General features: G+C 45.1%; 1 protein-coding gene and 2 long non-coding RNA genes across 3 annotated transcripts; 2 read left to right on the forward strand and 1 right to left on the reverse strand.

Annotated features, from left to right (window-relative positions):
- Positions 1-154: 154 nt before the first annotated feature.
- Positions 155-16,217, reverse strand: LOC309331306. The gene is made up of 4 exons (XR_014151802.1): positions 16,087-16,217; positions 4,791-4,911; positions 2,761-2,880; positions 155-398 (listed from the first exon to the last, which is right to left on the reverse strand). It is a non-coding gene; the product is annotated as an uncharacterized lncRNA (long non-coding RNA).
- Positions 8,296-11,486, forward strand: PATE4 (prostate and testis expressed 4). Its single transcript, XM_081843762.1, has 3 exons — positions 8,296-8,368; positions 9,432-9,551; positions 11,121-11,486. The coding sequence occupies exons 1-3, from the start codon at positions 8,317-8,319 to the stop codon at positions 11,246-11,248; spliced, it is 300 nt and encodes a 99-aa protein (XP_081699888.1). The 5' UTR covers positions 8,296-8,316; the 3' UTR covers positions 11,249-11,486.
- On the forward strand, positions 16,120-19,183 carry LOC309331309. Its single transcript, XR_014151805.1, has 3 exons — positions 16,120-16,227; positions 17,029-17,148; positions 18,620-19,183. It is a non-coding gene; the product is annotated as an uncharacterized lncRNA (long non-coding RNA).
- Positions 19,184-20,094: the final 911 nt, after the last annotated feature.

Consider the following 20,094-nt stretch of genomic DNA (forward strand, 5'->3'; position numbering starts at 1 on the left):
TCCAATGTTTTTCAACCCTAAATGAAAATGTTGCTATTGGCTTTGAATGGAGAGAATTTTGTCCAGGAATTTCCACCATCACTGCCCTAGTTCATTTAAATTTTACAGCAAAAATTTCTTCACTTCTGGTAATTAAATGTTGATTTTTTTCCCCCCAAGGTATTTCAAATTAGAGAGGTTTCCAGGAAAAACAGATGGCAATAGCATGAAATCAATAAAGAATCTTTTGTTTCAAATCAGGCAGAAGATGCATGGAGCCCATTCATACACATCCCAAGCCTAGGGAGAGTTGCACATTTCTGTAGTGCAGCATTTGTTGACGTGATGAATGTGCCTTCCTCCATTTACATCCCTGCAGTCATAGGCACAGCCTGCTGTAGTGTAAAGGAGAACAGATTCTGGAAAGGAAGAGAAAAATCAGTGAGCCCCCTGTAAGAAGGCAGACTTCCTATCTAGTTCCTATTAGTTGCCTGCTTATATGTCCAACTGAACATCTGGGACAGGACCAGACTAATACATTTTGCCCCCTAAGGTAAATGACAAAATTCAGCACCCTCAAAAATCAAAGGTGGACTGCCACTGAACCTGGGCGGGTCAATTTCTTTCCCTTTGGCTCTCCAGGCTCAGAGAGCAAAGCTGGCTGGGAGAGGTGGGATGGCTGCATGTGCACCCACAGGAGCACAGCACTGCCTAGCCGGACATGCGAGCGATGACCGCTCCCCACATTAAATGGGGGTGCCCTTTGCGTGGTTGCGCGCAGTCGCCTGGACCCTATGCGGCACCATTAGCACAGGCTTGGCTTCGCCTTCCCCAGGTGGGATACCTGGAGGTCTCTGCCTACCTCAGCCAGTTGCCCAATCCCACCTGGGGAGGCGTTGCCAAGGTGATCAGGCCAGGTAGGGGGGAGGGACCACCTGCCCACACAATAGGAGGAGGATCTTACCTGAGAATCGTCAGTTGGCTCCAGAGCTTCTCCCACCCTACCCACCCATAGTTAACGTATTCTCTACAGGTATGCGGGGGCTGCTACGTCAAGGTCGCTGGTGATGGGCCGGAAAGGAATTCTCCTGCATTGGCAAGTTTGCCTTTCCCCTAGCAAAATGTCACAACTTTGGCAGTATCAGGCCTTGGGTGCAATCCTTTAGTCTATCTTCCCTAAATGGGGGTGGGGGTGTAGCGGTGACCCACGCGCCTTCCTTCTCTTTGTGGCAGCGATACCAGGGTTCCCTGTTAAAGGGGTCTTGAGGGAAGGCATTGGCCATACACCTAGAGGTTGTCATTGCTCTCCCCTGCGACGGGGGCATAACGGGGGCAGGTGTGGTGTAGTGGTTAAGAGCGGTAGTCACGTAATCTGGGGAACCGGGTTCGCGTCTCCGCTCCTCCACATGCAGCTGCTGGGTGACCTTGGGCCAGTCACACTTCTTTGAAGTCTCTCAGCCCCACTCACCTCACAGAGTGTTGGTTGTGGGGGAGGAAGGGAAAGGAGAATGTGAGCCACTTTGAGACTCCTGAAGGGGAGTGAAAGGCGGGATATCAAATCCAAACTCTTCTTCTTCTTCTTCTCTGCTTGAACATATGTTCTCCAGAGCCAGCCCACCCCCTCTCCACACACACTGGATAACCTTAATGTTCCCCAGATCCCCAGCGAGGAACTGGGAGGAATAAATGCCCAGTGCCTGAGCCAAGGTCTACCCACATCTGAAACATAATAAAGTTGTGGCCAATTTTAATCCCATAGCACATTGTCTTGAGTCATTATTCCACATGGGGGCTGCCCTGGGTTTGGGGGACTCTGCCTGTCCATGCAAATGGCTTGGCTGCCTGGCTGGCGGGGGCCTCCAGGTGCCAGATTGGCACTTACTCGCTCACCTGCCCACCCACCGGCCTCCATCCCTCCGTTGGTCAGTCCACCTCAAAGAGCTTTGTGCCCTTGCCCAGGCCCCAGGCCTCACCTACCATCCCACCTGACTCACCATGGCAGCTTCTCGTCTCCCTCTCTCATTACATTAGAATTCATGGACATCTAATGAAGCTGGAAGATACAGCATAGATAAAAGAATGCACTTCTCAACACAGTGCATAGGTGAACTGTGGAACAATGTCCCACAGGAGGCAGTGATGGTCACCGACTTGGATGGCTTTAACAGAGAACTGGACAAATTCATGGAAGGGAAGGCTATCGGTGGCTACTATCTGTGATGGCTTTGCCAAGGTTGGAGACAACCATGCTTCTGAATGTCAATTCTTGGGAACCATGGAGGGCAGAGTGCTCTTCTGCTGAGGTCCTGCTTGTGGGTTTCTGTCAGAGCCCCTGACAGTTTCCTACAGGCATCTGGTTGGCCAGCATGCTGAGTGAGATGAGCTACTGGCCTGATCCAGCAGGATCTTCTTACGTTCTCATGGCAACCGTGGGAGGCAGTGGATGTTGAAAGAAGAAGACCTGTTGTTGTGGGCTTGACTAAAAAATGCTAGCCCACCAGTCTCTGCAGCAGGAATGGGAACCTGTGGCTGCCCAGATGCTTCTGGACTACATGTCCCATCATACCTGAGCACTGGCCATGCTGGCTGGGGGTGATGGGAGTTGGAGTCCAACAATGTCTGGAGGACAACAGATTCCCCATCCTTGGTATTGAGGGTGGGCATGCCAAGGGGCACATTTATTCACTATCCTTTTAAGAATTCCTTTCTGGACAGTAGAAATAAATAGATACACAGAGTCCCAAAGCAAGCCCCATTAGGACCAAGAATCACACACCTTACCTGTAAAGAGCATCTGCCGGAAGCAGGACTCCCTAGATTGCGCTATGCAGGGAGGCTTTGGTGCAGGACAGGTGCCATTCTTAAGTTCAAACAAACAGGTGTAGCATTTGAGGCTGTTGACTGGAGAGGAGGGTAGATAAATACAGAGTTGGGAAACAACATGGCATAAGTTTGCCTGACAGCCCATCAGTTGGCAATTGAAACTTTAATCAACAGCGGTCATGGTGTGTGGGCATCATTTGAAAATGTGCAGACATGTTTTGAACAGTTTCTGATTTCTTCATTGCCTGCAGCTCTTAAAGCAAAGGGAGGGGAGGCTTTTTGGCTCGGTGGGTCAGTTCTTTATCTCCAACACCACCTCCATGGGTCAACTTTTACAGGTGGGTGGGATCACCCATGTTGAATGATCTGAGGTCATCATGACACCAGGAGATTTACAGGGGAGTGGACAGAGAGTGCAGTGGATGGACAACCTCAAAGTTAGACAGCAGTGGCACCGTGGAACTTACTACACCTAAATCTCCTACTTTCAGTCCTGCTTTCTGCAAGAATTGACTACCCCCATCAAACCTCACCCAATGGAATGACACCACCTGACAGACAGATGGGTGTGGTTTTCACAAAAATGGTCTCGCATGGCAAACTGGAATACTTGGTGGGCCAGTGGGCCAAAGGCTCTGCAGCTGAGGGACAGCTTGGACAATTAACTCTCCTGAAGCAGGTCTACTGTCCCGGTCACTTTGATTTTAGTCTTTGGTATAAAAGAAAGGATCAGTGCCTTGTCCAACAGAAGCTTTTACCCCAGAAATTGAGACCCTGCAGCCCTTAAGATGCTGCTGATCTCAAACTCCCATCATCCATGATCACTGGCCCTGCTGGCTGAGGCTGAGTCCAACAACATCTGGTTGCCCAACTCTGGGGTCTCCTAATCCAGCAAAGCCCAACAATTCCTCATTTAGTTTGATAGGAGTCCAGTAAGCTGCCTTATAGGAAATAGGTCCATTGGCTGTCCGAGCAAAGTATCACCTTTCTAAGCAGTTTTTGACCTTTTCTTGCCCAGGACAAGATTATTATTTTTCCAGTCAGAGCTCAGCTCCAGCACTTCTCAGAAAACAAGGGAGAAGTTAATTGTGAGCTCCAGCACCTCTTTTTCTAGAAAAATAGCACCTCCCAGGACCAACCTTGAACGCAAAAATGCATTTGGGGACCAATATTCTATCCCGTATATATTTTATGGTGGAAGTGCTCCTGCAACCCACCTTTGATTAAACTGAGACTTTAATACAATTATATTGAACAGCATTTTTAAAAATTTCCCTCTGACCTTATTGCTAACATTCTTTTCCTCCCATGCAGCTAATAATTTTCCATCCATCCGATTGAGTGGACACAGTTGTGCAGAACCTGATGCCAAAATAAGTCAATATGTCATTAAGGTGCCACAAGCCTGTTTTTGTTGCAACAGGCTAACATAGTACGCCCTCTGGAAACTGCTATGCTCTTGGTGTGCTTTTGCAAAGTAGACAGTTCCTTTCTATGGGGTGATCAGCAAAAACTAAAGCTGGCTTGTGGGTCCAGGATGAGCTCAGTTCCTTGCATACAGTGGTGCCCCGCAAGACGAATGCCTCGCTAGACGAAAAACGCGCAAGACGAAAGGGTTTTTCGTTTCTTGAGTTGCTTCGCAAGACGAATTTCCCTATGGGCTTGCTTCGCAAGACGAAAACGTCTTGCGGGTTTGCTTCCTTTTTCTTAAAGCCGTTAATACCCGGGGAATCTGCGCTCCGCAAGACGAAAAAATCGCAAGACGAAGCAACTCGCAGAACGAATTAATTTCGTCTTGCGAGGCACCACTGTATATTAGAACTACTCACCTCTGCTTTCCAGTCTCCAGCAAGTTGTATGTTGAGCGGCTCAGACCAAAACAAGCCCATCAGTTAAAAACAGGAATCATACATTCCAAGGTACAAGCATAAAGAATATGGTCAGCTAAGGACTCGGAAGTTGCTGGTGGTGCCTGTTTAGAAACCTACCCATTGAAAAGGCAAGCAGGATCCATAATCCGAGTGACAAAAGCTTGTTCATGCTGTGGATTGCAACTCTTGCACCAGGTTTGTTCCGGATATTTAGCCAGGATGCTTATGAAGGGCTGACCTGGAGCAGTGTACAAAGATCCATTAAACATTAACACAGGTACAACAATCCCTTTCTAAAGATCAAAGGAGGGGCAACAGGAATGGTTAGTCTCTGAAACAAATGGCTCTTGTTTTTGGGAAGGGCTGCCAACTTTTCAACTGACCCCTGCAACTGTGCAGTTAACAGCACAGTGTAATGAGCTGGGATTGGTGCATTTATGTAGATGTAGGTGAGAAGGGTTGGCTTTTAGGGGAGTGCATGGGGTTCCATGCAAGTGAATGAGTGGGCTGCTCCAGGAGGGACACAACTCTTCACCCCTCTAGACCCCAGAAACCTAGTGGTTGATTGATTCAGGCTAGTAACCTTTATGGACTTACTTACAACTTGGCACCCAAGGGACAGGCCACCCATCACTAGCTTTCGAAACTAGCAGCTAAAAACAGTAGCCACCACAGTGCCCTTCAAATGTTCAAGCTCTCATCATCCCCAACTGTTGACTATACTGAGTGGAGCTGATGGGGACTGAACTCCAGCAACATCTGGAGGGCATCACTTCGGGTACCAAGGTTGAAACATCCTAATTAGAGAGTGCCTGGTGTGCAGACATTCCTCTCTCTTTCCAGAACAACCATGATGGAGACGAGCTTCCATAAATTTCCCGGCCATTGACTTAGTTTTTAACATTATTAAAATATTACGGGATGTGTCCAATGCTTGTCCTATTCAGAGCCACTGGAAGTAAGAAACATGACAAACTTAGGTCTGTTCATTTCAATGGATCTACTCTGAGTAGAAGTGAGTTGTATACAATATATAGAATTCTGATTTCCTTGAAGAACATTGTTTGAAACACTGAGGTGCATTGGACATTACACATACACACACACCCATGGGCCCTTGGAAACTTTCTCACTCCTTTGTGCAGTTGTTGTGTGATGTGGTTTCACACAGAGGCATTTTCTCTTTCTAAAACAAATCATCATTGTGGAAAGGAGCCGAAGCGACAACTATATTCAGGGTGTAGAATGAAAGGAATGGTTTGTGCAACTAATTTTTTTGGCACAAAACCTGCCAGTGTTTTGGAACTAGCTGGCAATAAATTGTGCTTGGTGGAGGCAGTGGTCTGCTTTTCATGGATCTGTCAATTTTAGTTTCTCATTTTCCCTCCTTATGTTCAGTTCATCACATCTCTCCATCTATGCCATTTCTGCATAGTCCATTGCTTTCAGAAGCCACTCCTCCTTCATTGAAACCTTCTCTTCTTTCCATTTCTGTGCATATGATATCCTAGCTGCTGTTGTCATATACATAAATAGTGAGGGGATGTGAGTTTCATCCGTGGTCACCACCGAGGTTGAGGTTGAAAAAGTGTGAGTTTTTGTATAATCTTCATTGCTTTTGTTCTGTGGGAGTCACCAAAAGGACAGGCCTGGGAGGATCTGAGCTTGTGTTCAAGAACACACAAACACAGACAGTGGCTTATTGATTCTGATCAGAGTCCCATCTAAGACCAAAACACTCTGTTTACCTACACACCAGGTGAGAGCCCACAGCTTTATGTTTTGCAGGCTAACTTTTATCTTGACCAAAACAAAAGGAGGATAAGGAAAAGGAGGATGTCAAAAATGTTGAACTGGAAGGAAAGTATGGTGTCGCTTGAATGTGTGCAAGAGAGAGAAATGGAGGGGTGTGTGTGTGTGTGTGAGAGAGAGAGAGAGAGAGAGAGAGAGAGAGAGAAGTACCGTATGTATTTTTGGTCTGTGGGTTTACTTGGCTGTCCTGATTGTTGAGGTGTAGTGGAGGAGATTGTGATGGGGGAACAGAACCAGGTTGCAATGCTGCCCAAATAAGGGGCAAGCAGAATTCACTCCATATAATATCAATGCTTGCACATGAAAGAGAAGGAAAGATGGAAGAGTGTTCATACTGTCTGTGTGCACGAGAAAAAGAAAGTGGCAGGGAGAGGCATAACTGTGTGTGTGTGTGTGTGTGTGTGTGTGTGTGTGTGTGTGTGTCTTCCCCTGACCTGATCATCAAGGGGGGAAGGAGAAAGTGGGATAGGAGAGCTGAAAATAATGACTATTATGGAGAACAGCAACAACTGACAAAAGATAGACATAATATATTACAAGGACAGGAAGAAACATCATGGACAGAATAATTGCCACACACAAGAAGAACAAAGAGAGTTTGAATGCTTCACCTGTAGGACAATAAATAATTTAATGTGGTAACATGAATGGAAGTCGTTAAAATTGCAGTTGGATATAAGGGCTTGTTATTCTGACTGAAATGAAATGGAAATTTATAAGAATGCAGAAATAAAGTAAATATCAAACCATCCATTCTAGCACACGGAGGGGCCACCTAAATTGTATAATTTGGCTTTTGAATGATTGGCATTATTAATGGTATTATAATTCGGCATTGTTATAATGAGGTTTTTACTGGATTATTGTAATTGAAAACTAATAAAAAATATTTGGGAAAAGGAAAAGGAAATAATGCCAGTATTGTTGGATCAATCCATCAACCTCTGATGGATGATTTAGAAGGATTGGGTCCAGCATCACTTTCGCTGCCCATGTGTGGCAGTATCTATACTCAGTGGAGTTACATCTCAACACAGCTCCTTGCTTGGAAGTGTCTTCAGGGTTGAAGGTACACACAGTAGACAATAAACACTCATGGGCACCATAAAGATTCAGTCAAGTGTAGAGGCTACTTGACAGGTATAAAAGCATATTGGTAGCAACTATATACAGACATTCACCACTGCCATGGTCAAGGCATGCTTAGAGTCCAACAAGAGTCCAAGACTCTCTCTCTCTGCTTCACTCACCACAAGGTGCAAGCAAGAGACTCACAACAAGTTACACGGAACCATTGTTATCATTACTTCCTGTCACACTTCACGTGTCCAAAGAACAGTTCCCACAGGAAATGTCCTTGCATAGACAAAACAATCTCAGCCTTCTGCTGCCTCTTGAAACTTCTTTTCTGTTCATCTCTGTTTCTGGGACAAACGATTCTCTCTCACACAGAAAGAATATCCAACAAATATATCTAAGTGCTCTGTGCACAGTAGAAATTGCATGGGCAACAAGACTCGTACAGCATACAAAGAATTCTGTGGTGTTTTGTCTAAGATCACGTGCAATACCACTTGTAGGCGGTACAGAGATTGTGCAACCTCAATTCCTTCCCCCTTCATGCATGCGCCAAATGACTCAAAGGGATTAGATGTTCTGCATTAGCTGATCCCACTGATATGCTCGTAGCTTTTCATCCAAGCAAAACTAAAAGGTATGTCCTCTGTGGACCAATCACAGGCTCACTTCACACCTGATCCTCAGAGGTGGAGATAAATTCAAGTTGTACTCTCCTCACACGCAGTGCTGACGTGAAGGCAGAAGGGGCAGCATGAATAGGCTTCTGAATATCGTGTTCTGGGTGCTGCTATCCATTGAGTTGGGTAAGTCTATGATGGGCCAACATGTCAATTTTGGTTTCTCTCCATTTCTTCACCACCCATCACCCACCCCAGTATTAAATTCAGTTCTCTGCATTTCTCCATCAGCGTATACCTGATTCCAATGTTGTTACAGGAGCTCGAATAAGCTTTGCACCAGTTGCAGCTGAGGGAGCCTGTTCAAAATGGCATATCAAGAAAATGGGTCATCTTCTGCTCATGTAATCCTTTTGTTGCTAACAGAGCTCTACATAGTTCTGTGTTACTACTGAATTACCTTCAAATGGTTATAGCATTAAAGATGACTAATGTGTATTAAATTTCCGTGCCACAACTGTGAAGCTTCTCTTGTGGATGTGTGATCAAGTGAGAGTGGGGTTTGTTTCTGGTTCCAAGGCCTGGTACAGTCAATTATTTAGTTTTAATTATTTAATTTGACCTTTTCATGGAGGCAAAAATAGAGGCAAAACCAGTTGATTTTATTGGATGCAAATTTGGAAGTGAATAGGGAGAGGTGCGGACTGGATTTTCACCAATGAAAAGTGAAATTTCAGGTATGTTAGGGGCTCTGCACCTTCTTTGATTCATTCACCGACCCTCCTCAATTCCACACTCTGCCCTACCCCCTTGTCAACCCCCTGCCCTTTGCACCACACCCAACCTCTTGGCTTGGCCACCCCTCTTCCCACTCCCACTTCTGCAACCTCACCACTCACCAACCCCCCACCCTTCCCATGATCCTTGCCAAATTCCCCTTACGTCTTGGCCAAACTGCATCCCTTCCCCCTAGACCTCCCCCCAACCCCTGCTCATGCTGCCTGCCACACACCACTGCCATTTTTGGGCCTTTAAATGCAAGCTGAACTGCATCTCTACCCCATCCCTTCAAGCGGGTTCTTTTTGTATGTTAAGCCTGTTTTACAACCCACACGTCACAGAGTAACACCCACCACAGGCAAGCTGGTAGAAAAGGAACAGTGCCCTCTTGTCCTCTGGGATGAGATCAGTTTAGCAGCCGATTCTCTTTCAAAGTTCATAGTTCACTTCTTGGTTCCTCTTCCCCTAGTTGCTGGCATCAAGTGCTCCCAGTGTGCATATCAGCTCCCAGGTAAAGGGTGCGAGAAATGGAGACGTCCGTGCAGACTGCACTCAGGGCAGTCATGCTACAAGCAGATGGTTTATTATGGTAAGTGATTATGGTTACTCACGACTCAGATCCTGTAATATATCCCAGGACCATGTAAGCCCTTGCAGCTTGATTACTCAGATCATCGGAAGGAGCACTGCAAGTTGTCCCCATGTTACAGAGGCCCAGCTGGCCTCCACTAGAAGTCAGGCTTTTAGTGTCACTGGTCCCATGCTCTTCTAACACAGATGTGGCAGGTGCCCTCGCTCTTGATTTTCCAGTGTCTCTTGAAGACCTTTTTATACAGACAGGCCAATGCGACTGTTTAACTTTTTCCCCCCAACCCGTCTTTTTAACAATAATTTTCTATGGTTTTTATGATGTTTTATTTTATTGCATGTACGCCACCACGCACTATTGTGTTAATTGGTGGTATACCCAATGCTATTGTAAATAAATAACCAAGAAAGAAGCCTTTCTTGGAGCATATAAATGGGTTTTCTCCACATCATCACAAGGCAACCACAGCCAACCTCTACAGCAATTAATGGACAAAGCTCCCAGAATTATCACTTTTGGACACAGGTAGGTGGAAATGGATTTTATGGAGTGCTATTGAGTAATCCAGTACATTCTACAAAGCAATCCTACAGGGTGTGGGAGGGAGGTGGAGAGTCATGGTGGAGCTACCACTATTTCTTAAGTCAGGTGAGAAGAAATGTGTGTTGGGTTGCAGGGTGATTGTTTTTCATTTTTATCTTTGGTTCTCTTCCATGACTTCTAATAGAATTAACTCAAGCTCTCAGGCTAGCAGAGTTTCTGGCTCTGTTTTGGGGCATGTTGAGGGAATGAGGGAGACTCAGAGCTGAGATTCTCTTGGAACTCCAACCTGCAATAGAAATCCATATTCAAGAATCCATGCAGAGCTAAGCACCTGGGGGTGGCGCCTAGACTGCTGAGTGGAGCAATAAGTAAAGGAGTGGGACCTTAGGGAGTGGTGAAAATGATCAACTTCACAGTGTACACTGTTCTTGTTCACTCTCTCATTAAATGCAACCTGTTGTCCATGTTTTCCAAGACAAGTGACTAGAGGGTGGGGAGTTTATAGGGCAAAGAAGAGTGGTAACAAGGTGGGCTGCTGTGATGCAGTTCCTGATAACAGTAGGCCAATCCTACCAATCAGGGTTGCCAACCACTCATTAAAAAAACAACGAGTCTTATCTGCTCATTGTCTTACAGCACTCTGCTCTGCAGAAATTTATAGACGAAATGTTTCACTGCGCAGATATGAGAATGATGATTGGTTAATTAATTAACCAATCACTTTCCACACATATCTCAAGGTGATATGTAAAATTAAATAAAAATAGGTATATGATCAGATGAATGCCTGCAGACCATGAGATTCTTAAAGGCAGAGAAACAGAGGATACTCAACGTTGGCAACCCTACTACCAGGTTTTTGCCTCTGAAACAATGGCACAATGATGGCAATATCTATGGTATAATCCTATGTTATCTAGAAGAATTCACTTGTAGATGTGTGATTGACATCAAAGCATTTGATCAGAAGTAAGGGGAAGGAGTTTGCCAGTACCTGGATACACCCTTATATTTCTTCCTTTACAGGACGGACTCCTCTCCATACCATCAAGGGCTGTTCTTCAGCTTGCATAAATGTATTGACACCAAAGAAGCCTAAGACAGTGAGTGAAGTCTATACTTGCTGTTCTGATAGAAATTTCTGTAACCACTAAGGCACAGTAGTGGTGTTTGTGTCAGTGGAGAGCATCATAGATTCTGCTTTCTGGGTGAAATTTCAAGGGCTGGAAGCTACTGCAGGTCTCCTTTCTACAGATACCTCTTCCTCTTAAGGCCAGGTTAGATGAGATCGAATGTTTGTTTCTTTCATGCCCTCAGTATCCAAAAATACACAATTGTAACTATTTCCAACCACAGTTCATGTTTTAAAAATAAATGCTCAGGCTATCAAAAGTGCCTATTTCCAACCACTTTAAGGAAATATTTAAATTACATGATGCTGGGGAAACAATTTTTCCCTATCTCATGATTCTAAAATCGGAGCAATCCAATGATGCTGAATTTTGGAAGATTTGGGGCAGGGAAAAGGTCCTTCTTCACACAGTGAATAGTTCAATGTATGAAAGTCTCTCTCACATAATGCAAAAATGGTCACCAACTTAGATGGCCACAAACAGGGAGCAGCTGCGGAAAAGGCCTTCTCTCATGTTGCTACCCTCTGGACCTCTCATGGAGGCAGCACATGAGAAAGGGCCTCAGATGATGATTGTAGGGTCTGGGTGGTCCTTTAATTTCTCTCCTATGTCTAGCTTCCAAAGCAAATTTTTGACAGTTTATTTCAATTGCAGATTAATATGGAAATGGTGCTGAAATGATTTATAAGTAGCATGGACCAGAAACAGTCTGATTACTCATCCCTGCATCTAGATTTGTATTGCATACATCAACCGGCAATAACTTTCTATGGTCACCATCAAGGCTGACCCTACCATTGGGCACTCTGAGGAGGCTGCCTTAGCTGGCAGATGCTGAGGGGGCAGAATAAATCCAAACTAAAATGCTGGTGAATTTTCAGTGTTTGGAAGAAGGGAATGTGGCCTCTGGGTTGACAAGGGTTCTCCATCCTTGGAAGGGGGTATCACCTTGTTCTTTTCCTCAGGTAGCAAAATGTCTTGGGTCATCTCTGGGCTCCATACTATCTCTGAACCTGGAGGTCTTCTTTAGCTGCCACGACTAACAACCATGGATAGGCCACTCCTCCATAAATTTCTCTGATCCCCCTTCGAAGCTGTATAAAGCCATCTACATTAATGAGTTACTGAGTCATTCAACCCTGAGAGATGTCAATCTGACATTTTAATGTATGCCTACAGCTAAGGTGGTTTGATACTTATGCGTAAGCATTGGGTAGGCACTGCAACACATTTCCCCCATTGATTCCCCCACCCAGCAAACAAGCACATCTTCATACTGCAGCAGAAAGGAATGTAGGGATACCTGTTAGATCATCTCAGGGTGAAAAAAAACCATTCTGAGTTTCCAGTTGTACCAACAGATGGTACATCAAAAAAGAACATCAGTGCTTGGAACAAATCCACCTCAATCCGCCTACTGTGTCCAAGTTTGTTAATAAACCAAGGGACTTGCAATAGATATGAATTGCCTTTTAAGAGGAGCTCCAGAACCTGATCCATTTCAGTGTGAATAGATTAAAAGCCACTGATAATCCCTAAACCATTAATTAATGGTGCTGGAGGAGACCCTTGAGAGTCCCATGGACTTCAAGAAGATCAAACCTATCCATTCTTAAGGAAATCAGCCCTGAGTGCTCACTGGAAGGACGGATCGTGAAGCTGAGGCTCCAATACTTTGGCCACCTCATGAGAAGAGAAGACTCCCTGGAAAAGACCCTGATGTTGGGAAAGATGGAGGGCACAAGGAGAAGGGGACGACAGAGGACGAGATGGTTGGACAGTGTTCTCGAAGCTACCAACAGGAGTTTGACCAAACTGCAGGAGGCAGTGGAAGACAGGAGTGCCTGGCATGCTCTGGTCCATGGGGTCACAAAAAGTTGGACACGCTAAACAACTAAACAACAACAACAAACCATTAATAGCAAATGATAGATCTAAGCACCATGAATTTGTCTAGTCTCCAGTCAAAGCCATGTAAACTGGCGAGTTATCAGCCACAATGGGTTATGATTTCAGTTGCTTTGCAACTGAAGTAGCTACTGTAGTAGCATCCAAATATTTGTCCTTGAGGGTTTCCAGGGGCAACCAACAAATGAGAGAAAGAATGAAACATTTGTGGTCCTGGTAGCTATCGAATGCAATAGGAAAATAAGGTGTTAGGAGCTTTCATGTTCATTAAGTTGGGAATTTCTACAGGTCCAGTTTTTCCAGACAGACATGGGGCCCCTCCAGACAGGTGTTTTATTGAGGATGTATTCTGCAACATGTTATTGACACAATTAATAGTACAACAGTGGTAGATTTATTCTACTTTGTCCTGTGATGCTTCCCTGATCTTGCCACATTACTGCTGCTCAGAGGGGTTATAGTGTGTGGTTCTGTGGGGGGGGGGGAATAAACCAGAACTTTCGTGGTATAAAAAGTGATGGAATTTCAGCACAAGCTTATAAGATAGGAACTGATTGGAAATGAAACAGTGGGGCCACCCCAAAACTATAGCCACAGAGAGTATTGAAAGTGAGATGTATAACCAACCTGATACCATCATTAAAGCACAATAAAAAACACATCCAAATGGATTCATAAACATTCAGCATTGTGATATCACAACATACACCTGAGTTCTCTGCACAATCAAAATCGGCTCTGGGTCCATTCCAGTCTGGCTTCCGTGCTGGTCATGGGACCGAGACGGCTCTGGTTTATTCTTCCACCTAAACATTAGTTCTTCCACCTAAACATTAGGAAGAACTTCCTGACAGTAAGAGCTGTTTGACAGTGGAATTTGCTGCCAAGGAGTGTGGTGGAGTCTCCTTCTTTGGAGGTCTTTAAGCAGAGGCTTGACAACCATATGTCAGGAGTGCTCTGATGGTGTTTCCTGTTTGGCAGGGGGTTGGACTCGATGGCCCTTGTGGTCTCTTCCAACTCTATGATTCTATGATTCTATTCTATGATTCTATGGTCGCCCTAACAGATGATCTCCGCAGGCAGCTGGATCGAGGCGGGTCGGGGCTGCTGATTCTTCTAGACCTGTCAGCAGCCTTCGACATGGTCGATCATGAACTCCTGGACCACCGCCTTGCCGACGTGGGGATCCAGGGCACAGTCCTTCAATGGCTGCGCTCGTTTCTCTCTGGTCGGGGACAGAGGGTGGCGCTTGGGGGGGAATTGTCATCCCACCACTCCTTGGTGTGTGGACTGCCCCAGGGTGCGATATTCTCCCCGATGCTTTTTAACATCTTTATGCGCCCCCTCGCCCAGCTTGTCCAGAGTTTTGGGCTGGGCTGCCATCAGTATGCTGATGACACCCAACTCTATCTGTTGATGGATGGCCATCCTGACTCGGCCCCAGGCACACTGATCAGATGCTTGGAAGCTGTGGCTGGATGGTTACGTGGGAGCCGGTTGAAGTTAAATCCTTCGAAGACAGAGGTCCTCTGGCTGGGACGGGACGATATGGGATTGAGGGGGCAACTCCCATCTCTTGTGGGGGTGAAATTAGTGCCAGCACCGTCCGTTAAGAGTTTGGGTGTAATCTTTGATACCTCCCTCTCCATGGAGGCGCAGATTGCAGCTATAACAAAGGCGGCATTTTTTCATCTACACCAAGCTAAGCAGTTGGCTCCTTACCTCTCTCGCCCTGGCCTAGCCACTGTGATCCACGCAGCGGTCACCTCCAGACTGGATTATTGTAACTCGCTCTACGTGGGGCTGCCCTTGAGACTGACCCAGAAACTCCAGTGGGTGCAGAATGCCGCAGCGAGACTCCTTACGGGGTCTTCGCTGCGAGATCACATTCATCCGGTGCTATACCAGCTGCACTGGCTCCCGGTGGAGTACAGGATCAGGTTTAAGGTGCTGGTTTTAACCTTCAAAGCCCTATACGGCCTAGGGCCCTCGTACCTACGGGACCGCCTCTCCTGGTATGCCCCACAGAGGAACTTACAGTCTTCAAATAAAAACATCTTGAAGGTCCCAGGCCATAGAGAGGTTAGGCTGGCCTCAACTAGAGCCAGGGCTTTTTCGGCTGTGGCTCCAACCTGGTGGAACACTCTGTCACAAGAGACAAGGGCCCTGCAGGACTTGACATCTTTCCGCAGGGCCTGCAAGACAGAGCTGTTCCACCAGGCTTTTGGTCAAGGCGCAGCCTGACTCCCTCCTTTGGCAATCTTTACAAAACTTTAGTTTATGGTTGCCATCAATTTTGATTTTAATTAATTTTTATAATGTTTTTATGTTGCACTGTCTTAGTGTTGTTAGCCACCCTGAGCCCGGCTTCAGCTGGGGAGGGTGGGATATAAATAAAATTTATTATTATTATTATTATTACTATTATTATTATTATTATTAAAATCTGGGTGGTGGATGGAAGCAGTAAATAAAATGGAGTGGGGAGCAATGAATTGATGAAACATTTTTTAAAAATCCAGGATATGGACAGGAAAGGTTTGCTCCAAAATCCTCGCCTAAGCCTAGATAGGATAGAATAAAAATCACAATCCATGTCCCTTCTCCTGTTGCTCACCTACCCATCTGATGGTCTGTGCTCAGTATAAATTGTATGGGCACCATGACTCATACATCATACAAAGACTTCTAGGGAACCGACACTCTTGTATTGCTTCTTGGTGTTTTAGCTAAGATCACGTGTAATACCACTTGTAGGTGCCACATAATCTCTGTACAGGCAGGCAGTCGAATATGCAGAGGCTGGGACTGGGCAGACCTCTTCCCCCTTCATGCATGCACTTAATGACTCAAAAGGAGGATAAAACGTTCTGATCACAAGGATGCGTCGGGGGTTTTCCATTCAAGCAAAACTAAAAGGTGTGTCCTCCAGAAACGAATCACAGGCTCACCTCACATCTGATCGTCAGAGGTGGAGATAAATTCAGATTCCAGCTGCACCCTCCTTGCACATAGTGTTGACAAAGATAGAAAACAGAACATGAATAGCCTTCTCTATCTCGGGTTCTGGCTGCTGCTGTCTGTTGAGATAGGTAAGTCTCTGGTGGGTAAGTTTCTGATTTTTTTTTTCTAGTCTTAAATTCTGTTCTCTATATTTCTGCATCAGTCTGTGATGGCTGCTGCTGTTGTCAAAAAGCCATTGTGAAAGTTTACAGAATGTTAGCCTGCATGTATCTCAATGTACGCATACAAACTTTTGCATGATATTGTTGCTAATGTACATACATTCCCCAAAGTCTAGGACCAACTGAATCTGAGTGTGTGTGCAAAGATCAATATAGATTACTGGTTAGGTAGGTAGGTAGGTATATAGTCTCATTTTAACCAGCAAGGCTGTTGTGTGTTCACCTGCTAAATGTACAGCTGTCCTATAGAGGAGAATGAAATGATGAAGTAAGCTGCTTAAACAGCCACCCACTCAGGACCAACGTTTAGGCTTCTACGATCTGGAGAAAATTATCAAAGGGCCCTGCAGGTTTGGGATCAAGACAGGAAGTTTCCCCTCTCCTGCACCCTGTGTCTATAAGGAGTGTAGTCAATTCCCCCCATTTAGAGCAGGAGGAGGTGGAAGACACAGCTGCAGAGAAAGGATCCTGGACAGAGATTCTGTGCTCCTCTGCCTGTTCTCAAGGCACTTTGATATGCGTTTGGAGGTTAGTGAGTTGGAGGTTTGCTCATTAACTCTGCCATCTTTCTTTCTTTGTGGCTTACCAAGAATGGGCTGACCTTGCAAGCAAACATTTTGAAAAGCAAGGAGTGAATTGGATTGTTAACAGGTTGGGTGATTTTTGCACCTTTCACCTGTTGATCTTGGTATCTTTGCTTTTCTCTAGTTGTCAGCATCAGATGTGCTCACTGTCATTTTCAGCATCATAAAGGTATCTGCCTTGAGCGGAAACGTCCTTGCAGATTGCACGTGGGGAAGTCTTGCTACAAACAGACCGTCTACTTTGGTATGTAATGACAGGACCACAGAATGATAGACTCATCGCATTGTAGAGGTGGGACCCTAAAAGTCATCTAGCTCAACCCCTGCAATGCAGGCAACACAGCTAAAGAATCCCAGACAGATGGCCACCCCAACGTCAGTTTAAAAACCTCCAGTGATTGAGGGTCCACCACCATCCAAGGGAGTTCATTCCACTGTCAGACAGTTCTTGGCATCAGAAAGTTCTTCCCATTGTTAAGTCAGAACCTTCTTTCTTGACATTTGAATCCATTTGGTTTGGGTCCTACCCTCTGGAGCAGCCATTTAGATCTTTGAATAGTTACCAAATTGGAAACTGCTTTACACTGAATCATACTATTGGTCCAGCTGGCTCAATCTCCTGGTAGACCTTACGGTCTTCAAATAAAAACATCTTGGAGATCCTGGGCCACAGGGAGGTTAGGCTGGCCTCAACCAGAGCCAGGGCTTTTTCGGCCGTGGCCCTGATCTGGTGGAACGCTCTGTCACAAGAGACTAGGGCCCTGCGGGACTTGACATCTTTCCGCAGGGCCTTCAAGACAGAGCTGTTCCACCAGGCCTTTGGCCAAGGCACAGTCTGATCCCCTCCTTCTGTAATCCTCCAAGAACTCTAGCCCAATGGTTGCCATTAATTTGACTCTGAATTGATTTTAGAATGTATTTCAATTAATTGATTGTGTTATTTTTACTGTTGTTAGGCACTCTGAGCCCAGCTTCGGCTGGGGAGGGCGGGATATAAATAAAATTATTATTATTATTATTATTATTATTATTATTATTATTATTATTACCTGCACTGACTGGCAGTAGCTTTCCAACCTTTCAGCCAAAAGTCTCATTCCATCCTACTCAGAGATGCCAGGAATTGAACATGAGATTTATGCATGCAACACGGCTGCTCTACCACTGAACTGCAGCCTTTCCCAGGTCAATACAGTCATTTTGAATGAATGGTCAGACACGTCACAGTGGTTCCCTTGTGTACAATTTGTGGAGAAAGTGTGCTTTGGGGCATTTGCTGTGCGCTCTTGCAATCATGGGGCAGTTGCAGTCAAGGACGTAATGGACTGGGCTTCTCAGTCCATGAAGTTACTGGACATGCTTGATGCATGCTACCTGTAAACTGTAACTTAAATGGGATTAAGTGGTGATGTGGTGCAGTCCTCTGAAGACAGGATGTCCTCTCTCCTAATCAGGGCTGCTGTCTGCTCAGAAGTAAAAATAGCAGCCTCCTCTATTCACGTTGGTTAATCACCCACTCTGTCTTGCACATGAAGATGAGAATGGTCACCTGCTAATGCTTGCATCCCATGTTGTTCAGGAGCACAGGCTGATAAAAGTGGCAACCTTACCAACTCTCCAAGCCTGAAACAATGCTACAAAAATGAGAGAGGCACTAGCCTGGTTTACTATTATCCATAGTTGTCGTGGTCCCACTAATCAATCTTCTTCTACAGGAAATACTCTTCTCTTTTCCAAGAAGGGCTGCAGCACCCAATGTGTTAATGTTCAAGAAAAGCCAGCAGAGAATACCATCACCCAAACTTTCAAATGCTGCTCTAATAGAAGTTTCTGCAATCTCTAAGTGGTGTTGAGTAGCACCAAAGCATCGGCTTTCTGAATGAAGTTTTGAGGGTTGGAAGCTTCTACAGGCCTCTTTCCCATGAATACCTCCCAATCACAAGACCAAACTAGAGGCCATGATCCCTGATAAGGTCTCTCATCTTTTAAAAATTTGGCAAATAGTAGCTATACCAAGGAAGAAGAGGAGATGGAGATTCAGGTCTGTTGTAAGGAACGGCAAAGGGATTTAACACTTCTCCTGAACCCTATTTTCCAAAGGACAATCAAGATCCGGCTTCCAGCTTCAGCTGCCTCATTACCAAAAACTTTGACATACACAATCATTTGATTCATTGAGCAGAATTTGTTCACTGCTCAACTGTAAAGAAAGCCTATAAGCAGTTTATAGATAATATAAAATTTAAGTTTGCCAGTGCATCAAATAAACAGGAAACGTCCACCCTGCTTGTTTTCCACTTCTGGTATGAAAAATGCTAAACCATAACAATTCCAAACCACAGTACATTTTTGTTTTTAAAGCTGACAATTTCCACCCACTTTACGAAAAATTTTAGTCAGTTGTGGGGAACATTTTGTCCTTCAAAGGTTGCTAGATCACAACTCCCATCATCCCTGCCCACTGGCCATGCTTGCTGGGGTTGATGAGAATTTTAGTCCAAGAGCATCTGGAGGGCCAAAGGTTCACCTTACCTGGTTTAGATTATAAGTTGCCAGGAAAGTAATCATTTGACAAAATAGGTTCCACAAGAAATTATTTTAAATCCACTTTTCTACCTATAAGGATAAATGTTTTTGGGTTCTGCCATAGTTGATTTTTAGGGTGCTTTGCTATTTTCCCGACAGACTTTTTATATTTAACATAACTACTATTGGGAGGTAAAGCTGTAACATGGTGTGCTGTCTTCAATAGGCAGGCTCTCAACAAAAAACAAAAAAAAGTATGCCTGTCAGAAGGTCATGCCTGAAAATGACAGTGGTATCAAAATGTGGATGTGGTGTTTTGTTTTTCAAGCAGTGAAAAGGCCAATTCCAGCACAATAGTTAGAATATTTCCTCCCATATCACCTTGCTCATGTGTGAAGATCTGCCATAGAGTCCCCCAACCTGTGGTTCTATCAATAGATAGGGATCGGGGAGTGGGGCTCCCCATGTAAGGCCTTCGCCACAGTTTCTCATCTCTAGAATAACTTCTCTTCAGAGGTGCATCTACCCCCAACATGGCAGTTTTCATCTGTTTGTGAAGATGCACCTCTTGGCTCAGACCTTGGCAAGAGAGGGTGAAAACTGGAGAAAGCCACACAGTTTGAACCTGTTTTTATCATCTTTAAACCACAGAGCCTAGGACTTG

Source organism: Podarcis erhardii, assembly GCF_964252035.2.
Source record: "Podarcis erhardii genome assembly, chromosome: 16".
NCBI lineage: Eukaryota > Metazoa > Chordata > Lepidosauria > Squamata > Lacertidae > Podarcis > Podarcis erhardii.